General features: G+C 43.1%; 1 protein-coding gene across 4 annotated transcripts in view; it reads left to right on the plus strand.

The window, feature by feature from the left end:
* Positions 1 to 25,370, plus strand: part of LOC128599865 (trichohyalin-like) — a 123,809-nt gene that overhangs the window by 43,279 nt on the left and 55,160 nt on the right. For all 4 annotated transcript variants that reach the window (XM_053611878.1, XM_053611880.1, XM_053611882.1 and 1 more), the window contains 5 exons: positions 19,324 to 19,407; positions 21,550 to 21,717; positions 21,793 to 21,876; positions 22,232 to 22,399; positions 23,750 to 23,971. In XM_053611878.1, coding sequence (XP_053467853.1) covers positions 19,324 to 19,407; positions 21,550 to 21,717; positions 21,793 to 21,876; positions 22,232 to 22,399; positions 23,750 to 23,971 — 726 coding nt within the window. The remainder of the gene's footprint in view (positions 1 to 19,323; positions 19,408 to 21,549; positions 21,718 to 21,792; positions 21,877 to 22,231; positions 22,400 to 23,749; positions 23,972 to 25,370) is intronic.

Raw genomic sequence — 25,370 nt, forward strand, 5'->3', positions numbered from 1 at the left:
GCAAATCCCGTCCTCGCTCTCTTCCCCTCCTGCGTCCCGGGGTCACCAGGGGGCCGGTCTTAACAACGCCGTGCTCATTCTTTCCGAGATTATTTGATGATCAGACGGTGATTTCTGTCCCTCTTCTGCTTCTTGTGAGCATTTCGGTGCCATTTTTCTGCGTGACGTATCAGCGGCTAGCTCGCTGCTTTCAAAAATCAAAGCTAAACAGGTCATCGATCATCAGAATTTGTGTCTGGACGAGTTGTCTGAGCATCAGGATGATTTATGGGGCAAGTCGGCAGAGTCAACCGTGCATGTTTCTTAGTGTGGTGGTGGTTTTTTTTGTTTTTTTTGCGGTCTTCAATTAAACCATCATAAACACCACGAAGGTCTAAAAACAACCAGGGTTTTTTTTTGTGTGTGTGTGTGTGTTTTTTTTGCTTGTTTGTTTTTTTGCGTCAGGGACCTAATGACACCATGTGACTCACTCATCACGAGAGGCTCAACCACATCCACACGTCCTCCAGTCCTCACGTCTCGGAAGATTAATCCGAGACGTTGATTATCCTCCATGACTGAAATCCCACCTCTGCGTTGTGGTGGTGGTGTTTTTCCTCATCACTTCACTCTTCCCGAAATCACTGTAACCCCCCCCCACCCGGGCCCGCTGTGACGGCAAACTTCCTGATTCAAAGAGATTTTTTTTATTTTTATTATTTTAGCAAGGAGGAATCTGTGTCTTTCGCTAGATCCAGTACACCAGGGACTGGGGTATTAGTTTATCATCCCTCGTTCCTTTCCTTCCTTCTCACGTGCCATCGTAAACAAATCCAAAGTTTTTGGAGCAAAACGCAGGCGTGGGCTATTTATTTATTTGTTTGTTTGTTTGTTTTCGGCTTTGCTGTGTGGCTTTATTGAGAAAGATGTACCCAAGTGAGATGAGAGATATGAAATCGAAGAGCCCAGTTACCTCCACGCTGGTCATTACAACATCCAGAAAGCTCGCTTCGATGCTTTTATTTAGGACGACTACACAGGAGGTCAGGAGTGAGCAAAAAATGTTTAAACGATAGAGCGATTCTTCTGTTCTGTTTACTCTGAAGAAAAGAGTTTACACACCAGCACGGGATGCAGAGATGTTTTTATTATTTATTTATTTATTTATTTATTTATTTCCCCTGCATCGACACCATCAGAGATCTATCAAAGACTTAAAAAGTTCAGAGAGAGAGAGAGAGAGAAAGGGAGAGAGAAGGGGAGAGAGAGAGAGAGAGAGTGAGATGGCACAAGGTTATTCATGAATTTAAAAAGATGAACTGATTTGATTTTAGCCCCCAAAAAAAGGAAAAAAACGGGGTGGGAAGAGTGAAGACCTTGGCGTTGGCTGAAGAGAGGGGAAATTAATCAGCGTGCTGTCTACGGCGAGCCCGTAGTTAATCATAGGCTTCAGCATTTTATTCAGAAAATGATATATCTGCTGCGAATTATCATATCACAGCGTCTCACTCCCCCTCTCGCTGCATTTTGTCATTTGAAACGGAACCTTGATTAACAATATTTTAGGTGTGGGAGAGCAAGGGAGAGAGAGAGATGAAGGGAGGAGGTGGGAAAAAAAAGCAGCATTAATATTACATGTATTGTGTCAAGGGTTCATCTGAAACCGTCTCGTCTCAAACCGTTCCATATTAATTAATTCATTTATTTAACGAGCGTGTTTGTGGGGGACGTCCCGTAAGACATCACACCTGCAGCTTCCGGATTTTTCCACATGCAGGCGATCGATGCAAAGTTCTAGAGCGTCATGATGAATTGTTTTATTCGTGCCGGAGGTTTGGCAGTCGAACCGAATCGTCACGCCCTGAGAATACGGAATGGAAACGCTCGGCGTCGTCATATCGCAACGGGAAAATAATCAACGACAATGTGGTGTGATGACGCGGAGAGGTCGTGGGGAAATTCAAGAGCCAGTAGGAGTTCCTAAATCTTTAGACTTTCATTTATTCTCAGCGCCAAATCAGATTCTGTAATTCATGTACAACAAATAAATTATTCATTTGTCTTCTGGGAAACGTCCAAGTAGCTTCTGAAACATCTGAGTAGCTTCTGAAGGCCAGTGCTAAATAAAGAAAATAAGGTCTTTTTAAACAAAATAACTGGTCATCCTGTTCAAAAGTTTACACCCCCCTGGCTCTTAATACACGGTATCGTGTTGCCTTCTTGTTCATCAGTGAACGTTTGCACCTTCTGTAGTAGTCGTGTAAATGCGAGTCCATCAGTTGTGCTCAGTGTGAAAAGATGGAAAGGAGTTAAATATGCAGAAGATGCTGGAAAAGTAAAGAATGTGCAGGACCTGGAGGATTTTTCTGAAGAACAGTGGGCCGTTTAACTGCTCAGGACGAACAAGGGACTCATGAACAGCTCTCACAAAACATAAACACAGTCGCTGATCATCCAGGTTGTTGTTGTTATTATTATTATTATTATTATTATTATTATTATATGCACGGCGTATGTAAACATATGACCTCAACTTGTACATAGTAGTTCCCTCTTTCCTTATAAAGTTAATCATTAAAACAAACTGGCATTCCCACACTCCATGAACTATGGGTTTGGGGCGGAGTTAGTGTTCATACCTATTTCTTAAAAACCAGAATTCTGAATCTCCGTAAAAGTCGATAAAACCATATTTCCTCAAGGAAAGGAAAATGAAACTTAAGACGGGACTTGAAGAAAACTCAACAGGACAAATCGGGACAGGACAAGTTTTTTGCTCAATAAAAGACAATAAAAATGACTAGAATAGATTTTTCAAAACGAATTGAAATAAACCTATAATATATTAATATTCTCGTGCAGGAATACTACTAACATCATATGTAGCGAAGCAAGATGGGTCTCGTATCTATGTAATGTGTTACTTACCAGCTATTTTACACGAGCACGTTAGCATACGCTGTCGATTAGCATGCTACTGTAGGTGAACGTGTATTAGCAAACAAACACGCACAGGAAATCTTTTTCTTGCTCGCTCTACTGATTTAATGGTTTGGTAGCTTTAAAAGGAAAGACAAAACAAAACAGCCTTCCCCCCCTCTGACGTTCCTCTTCTCGTACGATCACATGAAAGATGAGGCCAGTCTCCATCTGGTAACCTGATGAAAAATACAGGTTCTTTTTAGCCTTGATTTACTATCTGCATCACTGCCAGGAGACTGCCCCCCCCACCCCCCTACCGTCCCCCTCTACCCTCCACCAAGCTCCATTCATCTCGCTCATTTTCACCAAATTTGGTTCCAAACCGTTCCTTCCACTCAGATCCCCGCCGAGCCCCCGGTACACGCTGGGTCGGGGCTACTAGGGACGGGCGGGGTGTGGAGGAGGACAGAGGGGGGTGATGTCCTGAAAGTGCCTTTGTGTCCGGTTCTCCTGTCTTTCTTTTTTTTTATCCTTCTCCCACCCCATCACTTTGAGTTCTGCTTTGGCCGACGCTGATTACTCTCTCGACACTCAGTTTAAATATTCATGTTTCTGCTCGCTTTGTGGACGCTCGGGTCGTGTTCGGCCGCAACCACTCTGTGAAGTCCAGATGTTCATGCGCTCTCATGGGGAAGCTGCAGGAAGGAAAATCTGGAGGAATCCTCAGCCTCCTAAATTTCATGCATCACCATTCATACGTCTGGGAAACTGTGTGTGTGTGTGAGAGAGAGATACGGACTCGGCCCTTCCTGGATAAATAAATAGCAGATGTCACTCATATCTTTTATTTATTTATTTCTTTATTTCTCGTTCCCTTTTACAGTTACAAACCATGTATATTTCATTACTCATAATCGATAGTATGCATGTTATACGTTTAGACGGATTCACAAACATACAAGACCAGTCAAAGTATTTGAACACATGGACTTTTGTCCAGTTTGGGCGAGGCGGTGTCCATGATGGCTTCGGATTCCTGTTCTTGGCTGAAAGGAAGGGAACCTGGTGTGGTCTTCTGCTTTTGTAGCTCATCCACCTCAAGGTTTCATATGTTGTGCGTTTAACGAGCGTCCAACAAAATTCTGTTCGTTTCTAATGTCACACCCTCGTAAAATAAAAGTGTAAACATGTCTGCATTTATAAAGTATATGTGATTTAAAGCCCCCCCCCCCCCCCCCCGTCTTTGGATTACTGGTGGTGCAAACATACAGTTTTTAACGAATATGAAAACATATATATCTCGGTATCTCTCTACAAGTGTATTCAGGGATCGGGGTGCCATTATTTTTGCAATCAGCATTCTGCAATAGAAAAATGAACCACTTAAAGTTGCAAAAATTTAAAATAAAACGTGTTATAACTGTAACAGGTCTAAAATATCATTAGTGGGATGTGTTAGTCATTTTATTTATGTACTTTTGCTTGTTTTTTAATGAAGGGTGCCAATAATTCTGGACCCACTTGTTTCAGTTTGATTAGGACTCCGTCAGCTGCATTGGGATGGTGAATGGTGCGTGGTTGGTGGTGTTTTATTGAAGAAGCCGTCCAAACTTGGCGATGAGCCGGGATGAGGGAGGAGGAGGAGGAGGAGGAGGAGGAGGGAGGACCTCCGGAGCAGCTGGGAAATTACAACCTGGCTAATTAAATTAGCCGCGTTAATTAATTCATATCTGCAGCCAAAAGAAGAGGACTTGAGTAAAGAACTCATTAGCCTAATTACTTAATTAATTGTCTGTAGCAGCATCCCGTTTTTCGCTGCGTCTTCATTATCTGATGTCTGGCCTTGGCAGCGCTCTGGCATGTTTGATGAAGTCTCGAGCGTGCGATAATTCCTCCTTGTCATGCTCCGCTAATGGGGCGCCACGGAGGTGCCATATGGCCGTGTTTGCACATGGGTACCTGTTGAAAATGTCACCTGCTGCTACTACATCATCGTGTGTGTGTGTGTGTGTGTGTGCGTGTGTGGGTTGGGGAGCGTTTCAGTCAGTGTGACGGCGTATTAGCGTGACAATTCTTAGCGGCGCATTTCTTTAACATGTTCCACGTGATTAAAGACGTGTCGCTGAGGTACTAATGAGCGATCACTCCACGGTTTTAGCGGATAATTGTTAGGTATTTTTGTAGAATCTTTTTTTGCTCATGTATTTGTTAAAAATTGTAGTGTGTTTTTTTTTTTTTTTTTGCTGCCCCCCCCCCCCCGATATCTCCCACAAGTATGTTTATTCACATCTCGAGTAAGCATGAGCCAGGCGCGTATAAACTTCTTTAATCTGTTTGCATTGTTCTCCAGCTGGAGGACAGTATTTCATTGCGGCCGAGCGGAATAAACACGGCACTGTGCTCGTGTAGGACATTAGCGTGCCGTATTGAGTCGGATGTATTAACGTCCTGGGGACATCGGGCTAACTGCACTTTTACGAGCCTCTGCTAAAAACAGGGAGGGAGGGAGGGAGGTGGATGCAGGATGGTGTTGTAGCGAGAACGGCAATTGGATAGAAATTGATTAAGATTGCGTGTCCGGTGCAGACCGGGCTCAGGAAACCGAGATATAGGGCCTAATACCCAGGGCTCCGGTTCCAGTGTCAGCTCAGCTTGTATTATATATTCAAGTGATACCTTGTGTTTGTGCTGCTGAAAGCTTAAAAAGCTTTCCCCCCCCCCCCCACAGCGACATCGGCTGTGGTTTCCGGGAAAAAAAGCATTACATTTGTCATTTATAGACTCTTGTGTGTCCAAAATAATCCCCCTTTTATCTCCATCTGCACGGGAAGCTAATGGATCATCAAACTCCATGCGATCATTTCTTCAGCTCAGGGATTGAAGCCTGCCTGTTGATGCAGAAGGCATCTGTTTTATCCCTCGGCGTAAGGACACACGCAAATACACACACACACACACACACACACACAAAAATATGCCGGTTTTCAAAGGAGCAATTTCCACCGCCATCCCCATTTCGTCCTGTGCGTATCGGCGTCTCCGGCATCAGGATGAATCTCGGTTCACTCCGGAAAGCATGATGAGTCACACTCTGTGTGCACAGTAGGGGTGTAACCTGTATATTTATTACGCTAAATAGTCACATCTGTATAAGTTCGCATAAGAAACACGAGAAGGTGTGGCCTAAAACATACGCTTTAATTAATTAATTAATTAAACGTATTATATTGAACACGAACGCCTTATAGAGCATGTATGACTTTTACATAAAATATACATTTTATAATAATAAACTGGGGTGCACGGTGGCTTAGTGGTTAGCACGTTTGCCTCACACCTCCAGTGTCGGGGGTTCGATTCCCGCCGGGGCCACGTGTGTGCAGAGTTTGCATGTTCTCCCCGTGCTGCGGGGGTTTCCTCCGGGTACTCCGGTTTCCTCCCCCAGTCCAAAGACATGCATGGTAGACTGATTGGCATGTCTAAAGTGTCCATAGTGTATGAATGGGTGTGTGAGTGTGTATGTGATTGTGCCCTGCGATGGACTGGCACTGGTGTACCCCGCCTTGTGCCCAACGCTCCCATGCTGTCCAGGTTTCCCCGCGACCCTGAAGAGTAAGCGGTTGAAGATGGATGCAGGGATGGATGGATAATAAACTGCATGAAATGATGAAAAACATTATTATTATTATTTATTTTTTTAAAAAGATAACACTTTATTAATCCCAGCTGGGAAATTCCAGTGTTACAGAAGCAGGCAATATTAAGCAATATCGCACGAGCGAGAGTGGCGTTCTACTGAAAATCAGCACGGTGGTGATTCGGCTGCAGGTACGAGGTAACCGCAGGTAACCGCAGGTAACCACAGACGTGCTGATATTCAGTACAGCAGCACGATTGCGAGTGTGATATTGCTTTTATACAGCGGTTTTATAAGCAAGAAACGAATATCCAATTAATATCCGTGAGAGAACTACCAGAAGAGCAAAATGTAATAAATTTAATAAAGTTTCCGGAGAACGTGCGGCGTTCGTGGGCGACACGGAGCTACGGTTTTGTTAAGAAGTGACGGGGACTTTTATTTTAAACTGAATTCGTATTTATATAACACTTTATTCGTATGTATAACACTTTAATGGATTAATTAAGTTGAAGGCTGAAGCTCAGTCTGGCTTCAAGCTGGACGTGTTTAATAATAATAATAATAATAATAATAATAATAAAGTTCAGCTCTATACTGTATGCCTATAGATCGCGTCCTTAGTCAGTAAGTACCTTCACATCACAACGACTTAATACATTTTTCAAACTTCATCTGCAAAACGCTGTTGTCTTTTTGGAAAGCCCATTAATTTTTTATCCCCCCCCTCCATCCTCTCTTCTTTTCTTATCGGAATTTCAAATTCGCCCACCTACTTCCTGTCACTTTAAAACACTTCTGACTCGAACGTCCTTGAAAATTCTGCTTAATTTATTACACACACGCACATCCTTGGCTTCTGCCAGACACTGTAAAGGCTAGTCCCGTTCACATTGTCCTGCTCCTGCGGATTGACGTCTTGAAGAGACGGGGAGCTTTGCCTCGCCGTGGATTTAAGCGTTTCTTTCTGTCTGTCTGTCTCAGGATTCAGAAAGGGGACTCAATCCAGCACCGAGCTGGACGCCCAGCCTGAGCAAATTCCCCCAGGGAGACTCTGATTGGCAAAGTAATTAGTTTATTATGTCCTTTTGTAGATTCTTCCTCCAGCTGAAGTCCTCTAATATAATATTTAGGATTAAAAAAAAAGTCCACCATTTCGAAATAGAGCAATCTGATATTCTATTTCGAGTTCTCCCTTTTAGCAGGGTCAAAACCAAACTGTAAAAGTTGGAAAAGAGCGATTTGCGTCATCTGATTGGTCAGGAATCGGGCCGCACGCCCATCGAGGTGTTATTTATATAGTTTCATTAATTAATTAATTTATTTTGCATTTCATTTCGTTTAATTGCGGCGCAGTGATCAGATTCAGACTCCGGACCAAGAGGTGTGAAAGCGAGCAAATTCCACCTCTGTGTTTAAAAGCATCGCGTTCAATCTTCGCTATGCATTTTGATGAAACAGGAGACCTCTTTTTGTTGTTGTTGTTGACAGAACCGAGGTTTAAAATCCTGCCTGTTTTGTGAAGACAAATCCTGCACCGTGTTTCAATAATATGCTTGTTTTTTTTTTTTTACTTCTTTTTCTTTCAAACACACTCCCATAAGCATCACTTTAATGGACAGAACGCATCATAACACTTTAATCTCTCGTTCATACAGATGGCGTTGTCACAGAAGCGCAGTTTTACTGTGTCATGGCACGACTAAAAGAGAAGCAGGTGTTCAAAACGAGCCGCTGTTGTCAGAAATGTTTTGCAGTTTTAGCTATCAGAAGGAGCAGGTTTCCGAGCTGGGGGCTGTTTGGAAGTGCAGGGTTTTTTTTTCTTTTCGTTTTTAAACTCTTCCCCTATCCTGGAATTCCCAGTTTACCTGCTAGTGTTTGAAAGCGGTGCTGGCGTTCTTCATTCGACGTGGTCTGTAGACCTGACAGCGACGGGAAATTGACTAGCGTTGTATTTGTCAACAGAGCTGCCTTCGACGTAAAAATATTATTACATTTATTTTAACGCTTTCACACAATCGTGCGAATTCATTTTCTTATAAAAGGGAGAGATATTTCCCCGTACTTTATATAATAATAATAATAATAATAATAAGATGATGATGATGAGGAGGAGGAGGATGAGGAGTAATATTAGGGCTTGACTGATATATTATTTGTTGATTATAATTGATATTTCGATAAGCAGCACTTTTGTGTTTTTCTTATAACTTTTATTTCAAGACCTTTTTTTTGTTTAAATAATAAGACTTTTTATTATTTTTTATTTTTTTAGTTTTTGGTGTTTGTCGAGTTCAATTTAACTAAAATTGTTTCAGTTCTTACCCAAATTTTTAAACCAAAAATCAGCAGATGTTATTGATCATGTTTTTAGTGCTCTAAAATAGTTTTTGGAAAAACATCAACAACAAACAAGCAAACAAAAAAATTTCATATTGAGCCGTACTTGGTATGTTTGAATACATTACTATATTTGTAAAATGTAAACTTTTTTACATGTATTTTTTCAAATGTTATTTTATTATTTTTATTTATTTACTAAGTTAAAACTATAAAGCAAAGCCAGGTTTAACCAAAACTACGGTTGTGCGTTTAATTTTTGGCCAAAATATATTACATTGGCTGATGTTATTGCGTATTAGGTTAAAATTGCTATTTTATAAGTGAAGAAAATAAAATCCAGTTTAAAAAACTTGAAACTGGGCTTTACTGGGACTGAAAATCATTTCTTGTTAATTTCTTTCTATAAAAACTGAAAAAAAAAGAAAGTTTTTTTTTTTAACAAACCTTTTAAAGATTTTTTAAAAAGTATAACACTCTTTTTTTTTTTTCTGGTCAAAATTATTCCAAAACGTATTCATATTCATTCTTTCTTTTTCTTTATATATTAATTAAATTATTTTTTTAATATTCATTTTTATTACTTCAATCTTCAATTTGATGTCATATGGATTTTGACCTTAAACACACAGGAATAGTAAAACATTATGCTGCAATTTAAAAACATCAATCGTTCAGTGTGTTTATAAATCAAACCTGTTAACACTGAAGTCCGAAAGTTTGACGGTTCATCGCCAAAATGTAGAAATGTAAAGAGTTTAAGACTAATATGATGCAGCTGTTTTTTTGTTGTTGTTTTTTTTTGCAGGTAAAACAATGTTTGTTTGGTTTTATTTATTTATTATAATTAATAGACGTACACACTTTTGTTTGTAAAGATATTCCAAACTACATCTACAGAATGGCACAAAATCTAGACGGGGAAACGTTCTTAAACTGATTGTCCTTAAGTGTGGACAGTGCATGTGCATGAAAGGGTTAAAATCTCTAAATATTAATAAATAATAAAAGAGATTATTTAATAAAACAAATTTGTACTTTAAAGGTTTTTTTCCCCACCCCTTTTTAAATTTCACCCGTAATAAGTGCTCTCGTGTTCATCACTCTGGTTGCGTCCGTGTTGATCTTCAGGTGCAAAAGGGAAAATCTCAGCACACACTCCACACCTGGTGAGATCAGGTAAAGCCCCTCCCGGCGTGGCCGAGCTCTTTCCCGCTGAGGATTGTGGGATCTCGGCGAGCAAATGATGGACTCGGCGTCCGTTTGAATACGGTTTAGTGTCAGCGTGCGAGGAGGGTGAATTTAAGTTCTCACAGCTCTCCTTGAATAATAAATGAGAACATTAAGGAAGCGTACTAATGATGAATATAATTGCGTTTGGTTTCTTGCTTTAAGCGTTTTTTTTTTTTTTCTTTTCTTCTTCTTCTCAGGGACGTTTCGTTTTGAGCGCTCCGTCCTTGACAAAACAAAGTCGTTTGATTTTAACTGCTGCTGATTGTGCGTCGTAGGATAACCTTTAAATCTCTCTTTCTTAATCCTTTTTTTTTCTTTGAAATTGCGGTCAGCTCCTTTCCTTTAATTGCTTCACTAATGCGCGATGGAAACGTGACCGCAATCGGTGGATTGAATCGAATAATAAGGCGCTTTAATAATTGATACGTGTCGTATGAATAACGGAACAGCTGCCATGCAATTTGCGATGAAGCGTGAAAGGATCGATGGAAGCGCGTTACTGCAGGATCGTCCCCGGTATTGAATTGTGCACCGGAGGCCTGCGTGGAACCATGATGCCGAAAACAAAGCGTGCACAGGATCCGTGAACGCGCTGCGTATTCGTGCAGGATGTAAAATAAATAAATAAGAGTACACGTGTAGTAAACGAGAGCGACTGCTGATGCCTGGTAACACTATTTGAAGGTGACGTATATCTTTTTTTTGTTGCATAAATCCTTGCATTTTAATCCTTTATCCTGTGTGTTCGTCTTCTCGAACAGCACGTCCGCCTGAAATCTTATCCTTTGTGTCCGTCTTCTTCATCCAGGAGTCTGGACTTGAGGGTGTCTGAGATCCAGGTGTGGTTTATTTGCATGCGAAACGATTACGAAGCGTCATTCACGTTAAACAGCCGTGTACGCTCATCACACGTGCATGCAAGGAGTGATGAGCGATTGTGCTTGGAGTTAAATCAAAACAAAAGTTGCAAGATGTGTAAGGAATAACACGCTCCGTGGCATGCTGTCATAGGAAAATAATCAGCAGTGCTGTTATTGTTACCCCCTAACCCACCCGCCCCCGACGTCGAATATTTTCCGGTGAGTTCCGGTTTTCATCTAAACAGTCGTCCTTCACTTCCTGTTTTTTTTTTCCTCTCTCTTGAAGAATCGTAAACTCATCTGTCTCGAAGACGTCAGAAAACTTTACCTCTGACTGTTACAAAGCGCTGGCACTGGAGACTCCTTCCTTAAATGTTATGAAGGCCCAAAATTATTATTATTATTATTATTATTATTATTATTATTATTAAATGCAGCATCATGCTTAACTTCAAAGCCCCGTCACGCATTCGTAAAAAAAGACTCTCAGCTCCTGTCGTTCTCTCTTTTCTCTCTCTCTTGCTCTCTCTCTCTCTCTCCTCTCAGCGGCAGACCAGCGATGAGAAAGTTAATAGCCCGGGTTTAGACGTCGGCTCGCTTCGGTCCGAATTACAGGAAAAGACGGAACAATCTCGACAGCTGCGAGATCAAATTCTCAAGCAGCGCGGGGGGGGGGCTTTAAGTAGGGCAAGGAGAAGTCTCAAAGACACCAGCAGAGCAGCTGGCAGTGAGGTACAGAGAGTGCTCGTTGTCCCTCTTTTTCCTTTTCCTCCCTTCTCTAATGTCTTTTCTTCTGATTCGCAGAAAAAAAAAAAGAAGAGCGCGGAGTTGATTACGCTAAATTGACACTGTCCTATGTAACATTCGGAGATTATTTCCAGTCCAGGATGGAGCGCACAGTTTAAGACGGGTTAATTTAATTATCTCAAATGTTTGTCCATACAGATGTTGTTATTCTTCTGCACCAGAGAGAAGCCCAACATCTGTTTAACCCTGTAACCCCTGAATTTTATATATATATATATATATATATATATATATATATATATATATATATATATATATATATATATATATATACACACACACATACATATATTATATTTAACCACGTCTGTGATGGGTCTGGATTAATTAGTTTAATTCTTTAAAGCGAGCAGCACGGTCGTTAATCTGAACACCGGTCATGTTCCAGCCCCGACATCTGCTTCTGCTTTAGAGAAAAAAACCTCGTCTCTGATCTCATATGTTGAACTACTGTAACTTTGCCACTGTCCATTTCCTGTCAGAGGGGAAAAGGGCGGGAGGGAGGGAGGGAACGAGAGATGGAGGGTGAACAATAATAGGTTTTGTTCCAGCGAAGTTCCTGCGTTAGTGCAGCTGAACAAATAGCTTTAACACTTCAGTATGAAAGAAGTCCTCCGTCTGCGGTGTTTAGCAAGCGCGCACATATTTATTGCTTCAGCCGATCTGGATGGAGGCTCTCACACTAAACTGCTTCACTTTATTTACTTATTTATTTATTTACTTATTTACTTACTGTGTGTTTAAAGCTTTGATTTTAAAGCGATATTGTCCATGCTAAAAAGAAAATATTTTTTATTCGTAAGCACTAGGTTTGAGTTTAGTGAACACATTTTTTTTTCTCTCTCTCAATTCAAAGTGAGTTACAGTGAAGGAGGAGTGTAATGTGATGTTATAACTGAGGAGTCGAGGGTCAGAGGGACAACGGCGGCTCTGTGACTGCTCGGGGATCTGAACCCACAACCTTCTGGTTATTACCAACACCTTAGCTGCGTTTATTATTTATTCATTCACTTGCTTTATTGCACTTACTTTGTTTTCTTACTTTTTGAAGTTGTGTGTATTTATTTATGTATTTATTTATTTATTTATTTATTTTGTCCTTTTTATCATCTTCCGTACTTTCGGTTGAGTTTCTTTCTTTCTTCCGTCCATCCTTCCATCCACTTGCATTTTTTTAGTCATGTATTTAGTCCTTTAACCTTCCGTCCTTCCTGTTGCCTTTCTTTCCTTCCTTCCTTCCTTGCAGTTGCCTTTCTCTTTCTTTCTTTCTCTCTTCCTTCCTTCCTTGCAGTTGCCTTTCTCTTTCTTTCTTTCTCTCTTCCTTCCTTCCTTGCAGTTGCCTTTCTCTTTCTTTCTTTCTCTCTTCCTTCCTTCCTTGCAGTTGCCTTTCTCTTTCTTTCTTTCTCTCTTCCTTCCTTCCTTGCAGTTGCCTTTCTCTTTCTTTCTTTCTCTCTTCCTTCCTTCCTTGCAGTTGCCTTTCTCTTTTTCTTTTTTCTCTCTCTTTCCTTCCTTCCTTGCAGTTGCCTTTCTCTTTTTCTTTCTTCCTTCCTTCCTGTTGCCTTTCTTTATTTCCTTCCTTCCTTCCTTGCAGTTGCCTTTCTCTTTCTTTCTTTCTTTCTTTCTTTACGTCCTTCCTTGTAGTTGCCTTTCTCTTTCTTTCTTTCCTTCCTTCCTTGTAGTTGCCTTTCTTTCTTTTCTTTCCTTCCTTCCTTCCTTCCACCGGCCCGCGTTTTATTTAGTCATCTTTCTTTCTTTTTCGTTCTTTCTTTCTTAGATCTGCCTGCATTCGTTCATTTATTTGTGTCATTTATTTAGTCATCTTTCTGGTTCTTCACAGGCTCTCGAAGGTATCTTGTGGTAATTAAGGGTTCTTAGCTTTCAGAAAAAGGTTCTACTTGGAACCCTGACAGGTTCTAGTTATTTAGAAGAAGATAATAAGCAATAATTTGTAGTTTGTTCTGCACACTTACCCAGTTAATCAGTTAATACATAGATTCTTTGGGGGGGGAAACGGTTCTTCATTGTGTCTTTAAGGGTTCTTGGGATGGTTAATTCCAAAATCGGGTTAAACACGGAACGCTTTCCTGCTACGAAAACACTTTGTGTTCTACTTGGATCCTTCAGAGTTGTTTATTAGAACCCCCAGGCTTCTATCAGATGACAGAAGAAGACAATAATTCGAGAGGTTCTGTGAAGTTGGCTTGACGTGAGATGAGAGAAGGGTTCTGCTCCATTTCTGTAGCAGCAGCGGCGGCCATGATGAATTCACTACCCACAATCCACTGTGCCTGTCTTAGTGGCCAGAGTGAGAAGATATAGTTGTGTGTATGTGTGTGATGACTTTGCACTTATCACACACACACACACATACACACTTCAGCGCCAAATCTCTGCAGTCTAACTGTCGCTACACTGATATCTCACAGCGAGCTCGTGATAAAGGCGCTCTTTTTTTTTTCCGGCATCAATATCGGATGTGTTTGACAGTCGCTCGATTTGTTTGTTGGCTGGTTTCATATCACACTCATTCCCTCTCTTCTTTCTGTTCTCTTTACGGAGCGACTGCACGTCAGTTGGGATTCTCTGTCAGCGTTTGAAGCGGGTGGAGACGCACGGGGGAGACGCGTATGCAACGATTGATTTTTAAAAATACCTCCTCCTTGATTCCTGTCCGTAATGCTCCTCCAGTCTGCTTATTTCTTCCTCCATCTGAAACTTAAGGAGCGACGGAGCCAGTTGAGCTGCGAGTCGCTGAGCTGCTCCTGACACTCCTTTCTTTAGGTGGGTAAATAATCAACAGAGTCTGGATCCTGTCACCAAACCACAACAGCTCCTGACGAGCGCGGTTTATAAACCTAATCCACGTTTACTTTTATTCCACGCTGAGTTCCTCGACTCTGAAGCACACTAATGCCATTGTAGAACTGCTCGTCATTCGTTGGTCAGAAGATCTTGATTCATTTTCTGGAACAGCAGCTCTGACATTATTTCTAATTAACACGCTCGTTCTAGTACGTTATCGTTTCTATAGTAACTGCTCATTCACGGGGACGTGTACGGTGGACGCGTCACTAAACAGGTGTTAAAAACTGACATTTTGATGTTTTGATAAAGTAAGGAGAAGTTTATTTAACGTTTAGAGAAGGAGTCTCCAGTGTCAGCGCTTTGTAACAGTCAGAGGTAAAGCTGAATGTTTTCGGACATCTTTAGGACAGAGGAGTTACGCAGAGAGAGAGAGACGGAGAGAGGGCGACAGAGAGAGAGAGAGGGCGGCAGAGAGAGAGAGGGCGACAGAGAGAGGGAGAGGGCGGCAGAGAGAGGGCAAGAGAGAGAGAGAGGGCGACAGAGAGAGGGAGAGGGCGACAGGTAGAGGGCAAGAGAGAGAGAGAGGGCGACAGAGAGAGGGAGAGGGCGACAGGGAGAGGGCAAGAGAGAGAGAGAGGGCGACAGAGAGAGGGAGAGGGCGACAGGTAGAGGGCAAGAGAGAGAGAGAGGGCGACAGAGAGAGGGAGAGGGCGACAGAGAGGGAGAGGGCGACAGGTAGAGGGCAAGAGAGAGAGAGGGCGACAGAGAGAGGGCAAGAGAGAGAGAGAGGGCGACAGAGAGAGGGAGAGGGCGACAGGGAGAGGGCAAGAGAGAGAGAGAGGGCGACAGAGAGAGGGAGAGGGCGACAGGGAGAGGGCAAGAGAGAGAGAGAGGGCGACAGAGAGAGGGCAAGAGAGAGAGAGAGGGCGACAGGGAGACAGAGAGGGAGAGGGAGACAGGGAGAGGGAGGCAGAGAGGGAAAGGGAGACAGAGAGAGGAAGAGGGAGACAGAGAGAGAGGGAGGCAGAGAGGGAGAGGGAGAGGGAGGCAGAGAGGGAGGGAGAGAGAGGGAGGCAGAGAGAGGGAGACAGAGAGAGAGAGAGGGCGACAGAGAGAGGGAGAGGGCGGCAGAGAGAGGGCAAGAGAGAGAGAGAGGGCGACAGAGAGAGGGAGAGGGCGACAGGGAGAGGGCAAGAGAGAGAGAGAGGGCGACAGAGAGAGGGCAAGAGAGAGAGAGAGGGCGACAGAGAGAGGGAGAGGGCGACAGGGAGAGGGCAAGAGAGAGAGAGAGGGCGACAGAGAGAGGGCAAGAGAGAGAGAGAGGGCGACAGAGAGAGGGAGAGGGCGACAGGGAGAGGGCAAGAGAGAGAGAGAGGGCGACAGAGAGAGGGCAAGAGAGAGAGAGAGGGCGACAGAGAGAGGGAGAGGGCGACAGGGAGAGGGCAAGAGAGAGAGAGAGGGCGGCAGAGAGAGGGAGAGGGCGACAGGTAGAGGGCAAGAGAGAGAGGGCGACAGAGAGAGGGAGAGGGCGACAGGGAGAGGGCAAGAGAGAGAGAGAGGGCGACAGAGAGAGGGAGAGGGCGACAGGTAGAGGGCAAGAGAGAGAGAGAGGGCGGCAGAGAGAGGGAGAGGGCGACAGGTAGAGGGCAAGAGAGAGAGAGAGGGCGACAGAGAGAGGGAGAGGGCGACAGAGAGGGAGAGGGCGACAGGTAGAGGGCAAGAGAGAGAGAGAGGGCGACAGAGAGAGGGAGAGGGCGACAGAGAGAGGGCAAGAGAGAGAGAGAGGGCGACAGAGAGAGGGAGAGGGCGACAGGGAGAGGGCAAGAGAGAGAGAGAGGGCGACAGAGAGAGGGCAAGAGAGAGAGAGAGGGCGACAGAGAGAGGGAGAGGGCGACAGGGAGAGGGCAAGAGAGAGAGAGAGGGCGACAGAGAGAGGGCAAGAGAGAGAGAGGGCGACAGGGAGACAGAGAGGGAGAGGGAGACAGGGAGAGGGAGGCAGAGAGGGAAAGGGAGACAGAGAGAGGAAGAGGGAGACAGAGAGAGAGGGAGGCGGAGAGGGAGGCAGAGAGGGAGGGAGAGAGAGGGAGGCGGAGAGGGAGGCAGAGAGGGAGGGAGAGAGAGGGAGGCGGAGAGGGAGGCAGAGAGGGAGGGAGAGAGAGGGAGGCAGAGAGAGGGAGACAGAGAGGGAGAGGGAGACAGAAAGGGAGAGGGAGACAGAGAGGGAGACAGAGGGAGGGAGAGAGAGGGAGAGAGGGAGGGAGAGAGAGAGGGAGGCAGAGAGAGAGAGAGGGAGAGGGAGACAGAGACGGAGAGGGAGACAGAGAGAGAGGGAGGGAGGGAGAGAGAGGGAGACAGACAGAGAGAGAGAGAGAGGGAGACGGAGAAGGAGACAGACAGAGAGAGAGACAGGGAGACAGAGAGAAAGACCGAGAGAGAGACACTGAGACCGAGAGAGAGAGACACCAAGACCGAGAGAGAGGGAGGGAGAGAGAAGCTGGTGAGGAAACGAGTGTTTATAGCTGCTGTAGGGTAAGTGAGAACAGGAACTAACTTTTTTCATGGATGTTTCACAGCATTAAATGTAACTATAAATGGATAAATATGATGTTGGATAATAAATAAAACAGTTGCTGTGGTGTAAGTGGAATACAGCACTTTTGGACGTGCTGATACAGGAAAACAATAACTGTAGTCGTAACAGTAACTTGATTATTTTCAAAAAAAAGTGTTCTTTCCTCTTCTACAACAGCAATTTTTACCACGATTACAAATTTTTACTAATTAAGCAACAATACATCCTACTTTTTTATCTGTCTGTAGCTGGGTTTAATGTTGCGTTATGTCCACGAAGTTCCAACTTCCCGTTCTCTCTTTTATTCTCTGCTTAAATTCCAGGCTTAAGCTATTATAGCATCACAATAGCTGCAGAACCCCAACCTCATCTTTCTATTTCCTTCACTTTAAAATGCTAATTTCATCCCGTTTGTTATTTATCTCCAGCTCTAAATGATTTCCGCTGCTTTGACATTTAATTTGAGCGTTGCTTTTAAACACAAAGGTGGCGATGAGGAGGTGTGTAACGCCCGGCCCTACACCTGCACTAGGATCGCTCCGCCACCGCGCTCGCGTTATTAACGAGCTATAAAAGCTGCTTTGTTTTTATCGTTCTGCGAACAGACGCGCTCGCGCCTCGCCGTGTTTGGGCCCCGCGCGTCGCTCCGATGCGGTTAATGTCAGCCGCTGTGCAGCGGCGCACATCAGATGTCAGCTTTGTGAGACGATGCTACGACGCGGCCTGTTAAATGTGTTTGGGAAGGGTGTAATGCAATATATTATGCATGCATGAAATGTACAAACACAATGGAATTATGCACCGCTGATATGATACACGTCTCTCAAGAGCTTTTTCATGCGCGTAAATATTTCACCTGCCTTGAAAAAAAAAAAAAAAATTATTATTTTGCCATGGGCAACATTATGCACCGCTCTAACGTGCCATGCGTTGACGCGGCATACGTCCTACATGTCAATCGGAGATATTTATTTATTTATCGCCACTTTTTGACTGATTCCAATGTATGATTCCAAAACGTCATCGTATCATCACACGCACAAGCTCTCGTCCTCATGGATGACGCAGTAGAAAATTGTGCGATATACCGTACCGCATTGGAGCGGGATAAAATCCGTCATGTATAACAGTGGTAGTAAATATATATTACTGTTATAAATATGTATTCCTGTAAAAATACACACAATGCAATATGGTTTTTATTTGCTTGTAAAATGCTGTATAAATGAATGACAATTCTGCTGATACTGTAAATTTACACATTTAAATTTAAGCTGCTTAGACGTATTCATTTTTACAGGTTTTTAAAATTTTTAACAGGAGCATTTGTTCGGTGTGACGTGCAGGCCGCACGCCCTCACTGCTTAGCCTCGGCGTTGAAGGCATTGGCTCCAGACAGATGGCCAATACAAAAACATTTAAGGCCGATTTACCATTGATCCTGACCGTGTTTGCATAGGCCACAAAAGCAATTATTCTCTGAATATAGCTCTGAGCGGGCGGCCAAAAGCAGACAGAAACGCCAGGAATTAGCGCAAATTGCAGACTTTGGCGCGTGGTATTGGATGACAGGTTAGCCTTTAATGAAGGAGAAAGCAGGGGTAATTAAATCTGGACGAGGCTTTTGTGTGGCCCCGAGCAGGCACGAGAGGAAAGAAAGTGGCAGAAACGGTCCGGTGTGACGCTGCTCTGTCATTCGAAACCGTTCTTCATGAGTGCGGGGTGAAGGGCGAGAAGCCATCTTAACTCCATCAATCCTGCGGACAGTTACAAACGACCTTTCACTTTCCATGAGGCGCCACGTGCGCTGAGCGGGAGCGACATTTTTCTGAGTTTTAGCTGATTATTTATTTATTTATTTATTTATTTATTTATAGGGGCAACATCTGTGCAAATGGTTCATTCTCTTTTCTCTGATTTAGAGAAATGATGAACAGTGTGCATATAAAGAGGCTCGAACCGTTCAGTAACGGTTCCTAAACCAGGCCTGCATCGCTCTCAAGGACAACATCAGTAACGGTTTTTTTCAACAAAGGGTTGTTGTTGTTTTTTTTTTTGCTGTTGTTTTTTTTTTAAAAATATAATGGATGACTTCTGTTTGTTTGTTTGTTTTCAAAAGGAAATATTGATTTTCGAGATTGTTCTCTGTCCTGGGTTTGTGTTTGCAGATACACATGACGGAAAGCAGGCTGTCTGTGGCCCAGAAGCGACTGCAGGAGAACAAGAAGCAGATCGCAGAGCTGAAAAAAGAGGTGATGATCCCTTCATAAACAAAAGTCTGCAAACCATTAGATTGAGTTATTTATTATAGCGATGCACCGGATAGTCACCTTTCCTTTTTATTTCACTTTCACTGATGATGTTTAGTAGATAGATGCTGCATAGCACAGAGTTCCTGAACTGTGTTCACTGTTAAAAATGCGTCAGCTGTTCATTAATGTAATGTCATTTGTGTTGTGTTGGTGTTAAATGAGCAGCATTGCAACAAAAGGTCATTATAGCATCTAAATGAAAATAGTTATCAGGCTTAAAGTGCCGTAGAGCGCCATCAGAGCTCAACACTAATGACATCTATCCACCCAATCATCTCCCTTCTCATCCATCCAACCATCTTCCTACACATCCATCTATCCACCCGATCATCTCCCTTCTCATCCATCCAACCATCTTCCTACACATCCATCTATCCACCCGATCATCTCCCTTCTCATCCATCCAACCATCTTCCTACACATCCATCTATCCACCCGATCATCTCCCTTCTCATCCATCCAACCATCTTCCTACACATCCATCTATCCACCCGATCATCTCCCTTCTCATCCATCCAACCATCTTCCTACACATCCATCTATCCACCCGATCATCTCCCTTCTCATCCATCCAACCATCTTCCTACACATCCATCTATCCACCCGATCATCTCCCTTCTCATCCATCCAACCATCTTCCTACACATCCATCTATCCACCCGATCATCTCCCTTCTCATCCATCCAACCATCTTCCTACACATCCATCTATCCACCCGATCATCTCCCTTCTCATCCATCCAACCATCTTCCTACACATCCAGCTATCCACCAAATCATCTCCCTTCTCATCCATCCAACCATCTTCCTACACATCCATGTATCCACCAATCATCTCCCTTCTCATCCATCCAACCATCTTCCTACATATCCATGTATCCACCAATCATCTCCCTTCTCATCCATCCAACCATCTTCCTACACATCCATCTATCCACCAATCATCTCCCTTCTCATCCATCCAACCATCTTCCTACACATCCATGTATCCACCAGATCATCTCCCTTCTCATCCATCCAACCATCTTCCTACACATCCATCTATCCACCCAATCATCTCCCTTCTCATCCATCCAACCATCTTCCTACACATCCATCTATCCACCGATCATCTCCTTTCTCATCCATCCAACCATCTTCCTACACATCCATCTATCCACCGATCATCTCCTTTCTCATCCATCCAACCATCTTCCTACACATCCATCTATCCACCGATCATCTCCTTTCTCATCCATCCAACCATCTTCCTACACATCCATCTATCCATCCAATCATCTCCCTTCTCATCCATCCAGCCATCTTCTTACACATCCATCTATCCACCAGATCATCTCCCTTCTCATCCATCCAACCATCTTCCTACACATCCATGTATCCACCAATCATCTCCCTTCTCATCCATCCAACCATCTTCCTACACATCCATCTATCCACCAAATCATCTCCCTTCTCATCCATCCAACCATCTTCCTACACATCCATGTATCCACCAATCATCTCCCTTCTCATCCATCCAACCATCTTCCTACACATCCATCTATCCACCCGATCATCTCCCTTCTCATCCATCCAACCATCTTCCTACACATCCATCTATCCACCAAATCGTCTCCCTTCTCATCCATCCAACCATCTTCCTACACATCCATGTATCCACCAATCATCTCCCTTCTCATCCATCCAACCATCTTCCTACACATCCATGTATCCACCAATCATCTCCCTTCTCATCCATCCAACCATTTTCATGCACTTCCATCTATCCACCAATCATCTCCCTTCTCATCCATCCAACCATCTTACTACACATCCATCTATCCACACAACCATATCCCTACTCATCTGTCCACTGACTCACCCATCTCACTACTCATCCAGCAATCTTCCCACTCAACCATCTCCTTGCTCATCCATCCATTCATCCATCCATCCAGCCACCCATTCACCCACCCATCCTTATATTCATGCTGCTGTTCACCTATAATTCCACCAGTTAGTCCAATCCATCTATCCATGATAGTAGTATTCAGTTTGTTGTAAACCAGACTTACACCTGGGCTGTGTTTGTTTGTGTGTTCAGTGTGAACATAAACAGAAAGAGGTGGAGAAGCTGCGAGAAGAGACCACAAGGTGTGCAGTGCTGGTGAAGGAGAACGCTGAGGAGCTTCAGACAGTAATCTCTGAGAAGAGAAACCTGGAGCTGCAGCTCGCCGTAATCGCTGAGAAACACAGAACGGCTCAACAAGAGGTCTGTCTGCTCACACCACTAAACTTATTACTGCAGAATTACACTGTCGTCATCATAACGCTTTTTGTTATTCAGGCGTCCAGCCGAGATCGGGTGATTCTGCAGCTGAGGGCGGAGCTTCGAGTCTCGGTGGAGAAGAACCAGGGAGTGCAGGAGGAGGTGAGCAAGAGGGGGAGAAAATTCAGTTTATAAATGACAGGAGCCGCAGGAGAAGAGGTTGAAATCTTCTAAGCAGTTTTGTCATCATTCTACTGACTTCAGCTGTTTGTATAAAAAGCTGAGCTGGTCTTAGGAGGTGTTCAGAGGAAGAGGATGGAAGAGGAGGAATGTGTGAATCTCCCCCGACCCTCATGCAGCTCATCGCCACCCGCTTGTTTACCGATTCATGAAAAATGCATGAGTGTGTGTTTGGAAGCTGCAGAATAATTTTCAATATTTAGCCAGGCTATGAATACAGATGATGTTGAACTTTTGTGCCTTGCGGTACCATATGTGTGTGTGTGTGCGTGCGTAGCTGGGGCTGCAGGAGGCCGAGGTCAGCAGGCTTAATGAGAAGGTGAGGAAGCAGCAGGCCCACTTACAGGAGCTGAGAGAGCTGTGTCGCCACGGAAACGCCCGGATGGACCATGAACAGCAGAAAACACAGCAGCTTCAGAGTCAGCTACAGCTCGCCCAGCAACAGGTCATCACACACCACGGTTCACCAGTTACACACCCTACTGACCAAGCCACACATCTGACCATTTGTGTAGCGATTAGCCCAAAACATTTTTTTATTTAAATACATTATATATTTAAGATATATATATATATATATATATATTTGTAATTATGGAGGTTGTACAAAAAAAGAGGAAACTGGGACAGATGAACCTTTTTATCCTCATTCATAAATCGAGATGCTATGAATATGCAAATTAGGAACCTCCCCAAATCCAACACATGCCCCGCCCGGTCCTTGTTTAGTAACGATGTACATTGCATGGTCTGCATTTGGATATTAAAACATAATAGTCTCTTATATTTTAATACCACAGCAATAAACGTGTAAGATGAAGTGCTAGTTAGTATAGTTTTTGTAGATATGTTTTAGTTTTTAGTCATCATCATAGATATAGTTATTTGGTTTAGTGTTTTTTTTGGTTAATTGTTAGTATTTATTACATTGTTAGTTACTTGGTTAGATTTGGTTAGTTAGGAATGCTTGTTGTTTAGTTGGTTAGTTTGACAGTTATTTTGTTAGTATTGGTTTAATTTCGTTTGTTTGGTAGGTTGTTTATGTGGGTAGTTAGAGCTGGCTCCTTTTTGAGTCATTTTATACTTTTAGTATTTTATAAGTTTAGCTTTTAGGTAGTTTCATTATTGGGTTTAGTTTCTGTTAGGGAGCTGGTTGGTTTTTGGCTGACTAGTTTGTCTGCACGTTGGGCTTTTTAGTTAGTTTCATTAGTTGAGTTATTAGTTCTTTGTTGGTTTAATTGTTAGTTTCTATTATATATTAATTTTATTATTTATAGTTTTTGTTAGTGAGCTAGTTATTTTTTGGTTCATTAGATTGTCAAAGTTCATATTTTGTTTTCTTTCATTAGTCTGTGTTATTTGCCTAGATAGTTGTTAGTTAGCTAGCCCTCTCCGAGGAGTCAACACCCAGAAACAGCCAAGTACCCCTCACCGCAGTAATAAAAGTCCAGGGGGTGGAGCCTAACCTGATCTAGCTCCTTCTGTCTGGGCGGGGTTTATCCAAAAGTCCAGGGAGACATGTCAGTGTGTTTCAGGCTGGATAAGTGTGTCTTCCATGTTGTAGAGCATCTCACGTCTTCGAGTTAGGGTTATAGGAGGAGTTGGATCAGGTCCAGCTCCACCCCCTGGACTTTTGGTTCTGAAATTGATCAAACATGTTGAAATAAACCCACAATCAACTTCTTAAGTCAAGTTGAAACATCTTCAGATCGTTTACTTTCTGCTATTAAACACTTCACACTGTCTTGAGTTGAGACCTGTAACCCAGACCCCGTTCGCTCTGTGTCGTGTTTAGATGACACGGCAGGCCGAGCGCGCGGAGCGTCTGCAGGGGGAACTGACCACCTCACAGCTCGACCACGCTGCCGACTCCGAGCGCTGGACTCAGAGGAACCTTCTCCTGCACAGAGAGGTCCAGCAGCTCCAAGAGCAGAACGTCCAGCACACGCAGATCCTCGGAGAACTCCGAGAGAAGCTCAGAGCAGCCGAGCACACACAGCACCTCGCCACGGAGAAGGTAAACCTATGCTACAGATAAATGCATGTACATCACTTCATAGAACTCCTGAGCTCTGAGTGCTGACTGGTTCCTGTTTACCTGCTTTACAGCTTCACTAGAACTCTGTGTGGACTATTCTCCTGCAGGATTAAGACAGCTAGAACCTTTTAACCTACTTTATTTTTGGGGGCGGTAGCTGATGTTTTTGTGACTGAAATTAGGGTGGTTTGGTGTGAATTTTGGTTTTAATAGATGCTACTGAAAAATCAGACGTGCCTCGTTCACGTTCCAACACTGGCGCTGAGACACACAGTCATTAAGCTGGTGCATCGCAGCACAAAAAGATAAAAAGGCAGACAAATTTGACACAGCAGCCCCAAGGTCAGCCTGGTGCCCCTCTCCGTTAATCAGCCAATGGAAATTGCCATTTTAATCACAGGTTCTTTATTACAGTCACAAGAGGAGCATATCAAAGCCATTATGTACTTTCTGAGTCATTTATCAAAGGAACGAGGAAGCGGGGAAATAAAAAGCTCTTTAAAAAGCACGAAAACATTTTGGCGATAATGTTGTAACGGCATCAGCCTGTGAGGTCACGAAAACAGTTTTGACGCCTGGAATGTCAGATATTCAAAACGAAATTAGAAGCAAAATAAGATAGTTGGATGTTTGATCACTGTGATTGTGTTTGACTCAAATATGCTTTAATTGTGTCCGTTTTGTGTACTCTAGCTCGGCGGCATTCATCTCCTTGCAGAGTGTGCGTGTGTGTGTGTATGTGCAGCACATCAGTCCTGGGTCACAATCAGTATCATTTACACCAAAATACCATTTATTGTGTGCTTTCCTTCCAATGTTTGCAATGTTTTGTGAAGTAAAAATGGGTCAAATAACGCAGCCAGGACCAGTCATCTCTCACAAACGTCAGGGTTCTTGCACAGGTCTGGAAATTTGGAAAAGTCTGGCACTCGTTTCCAGACTTGGAGCAATCCGGAAAATGTTTTGGGGGATAAAAATGATCGATGTTCTTTTTAAAATAAAATTTTAAAAATATATATTTTAAAAAGTCAGCACATAATACTCAAGACAGTAAGGTTCTAGATCTTTTAACGTTAGATTTCACCTGTCTTTACCTTTAATGCTTTTTTTCTTTTATATATTTTGTTTATATTGCATAAAGTAAAGATGATTTTTTTCCCACCCTTTATAAACCCACCTGGTTTCCTGACCTCACACAAGTTAAACAGGAATAAATAAGAAAAGAAAAAAACCACGATGGATAACATTACATTTTTGTTTGTTTTTAGCAGTAAAGAAAATTATAAAAAGATGAAAAATATATCAACACACGAATAAAATTATTAATTAAATATACAATACATAAAAGTAAATAAAAATACAGTTAAAGACAAATAAA

Source organism: Ictalurus furcatus, chromosome 23, assembly GCF_023375685.1.
Source record: "Ictalurus furcatus strain D&B chromosome 23, Billie_1.0, whole genome shotgun sequence".
NCBI lineage: Eukaryota > Metazoa > Chordata > Actinopteri > Siluriformes > Ictaluridae > Ictalurus > Ictalurus furcatus.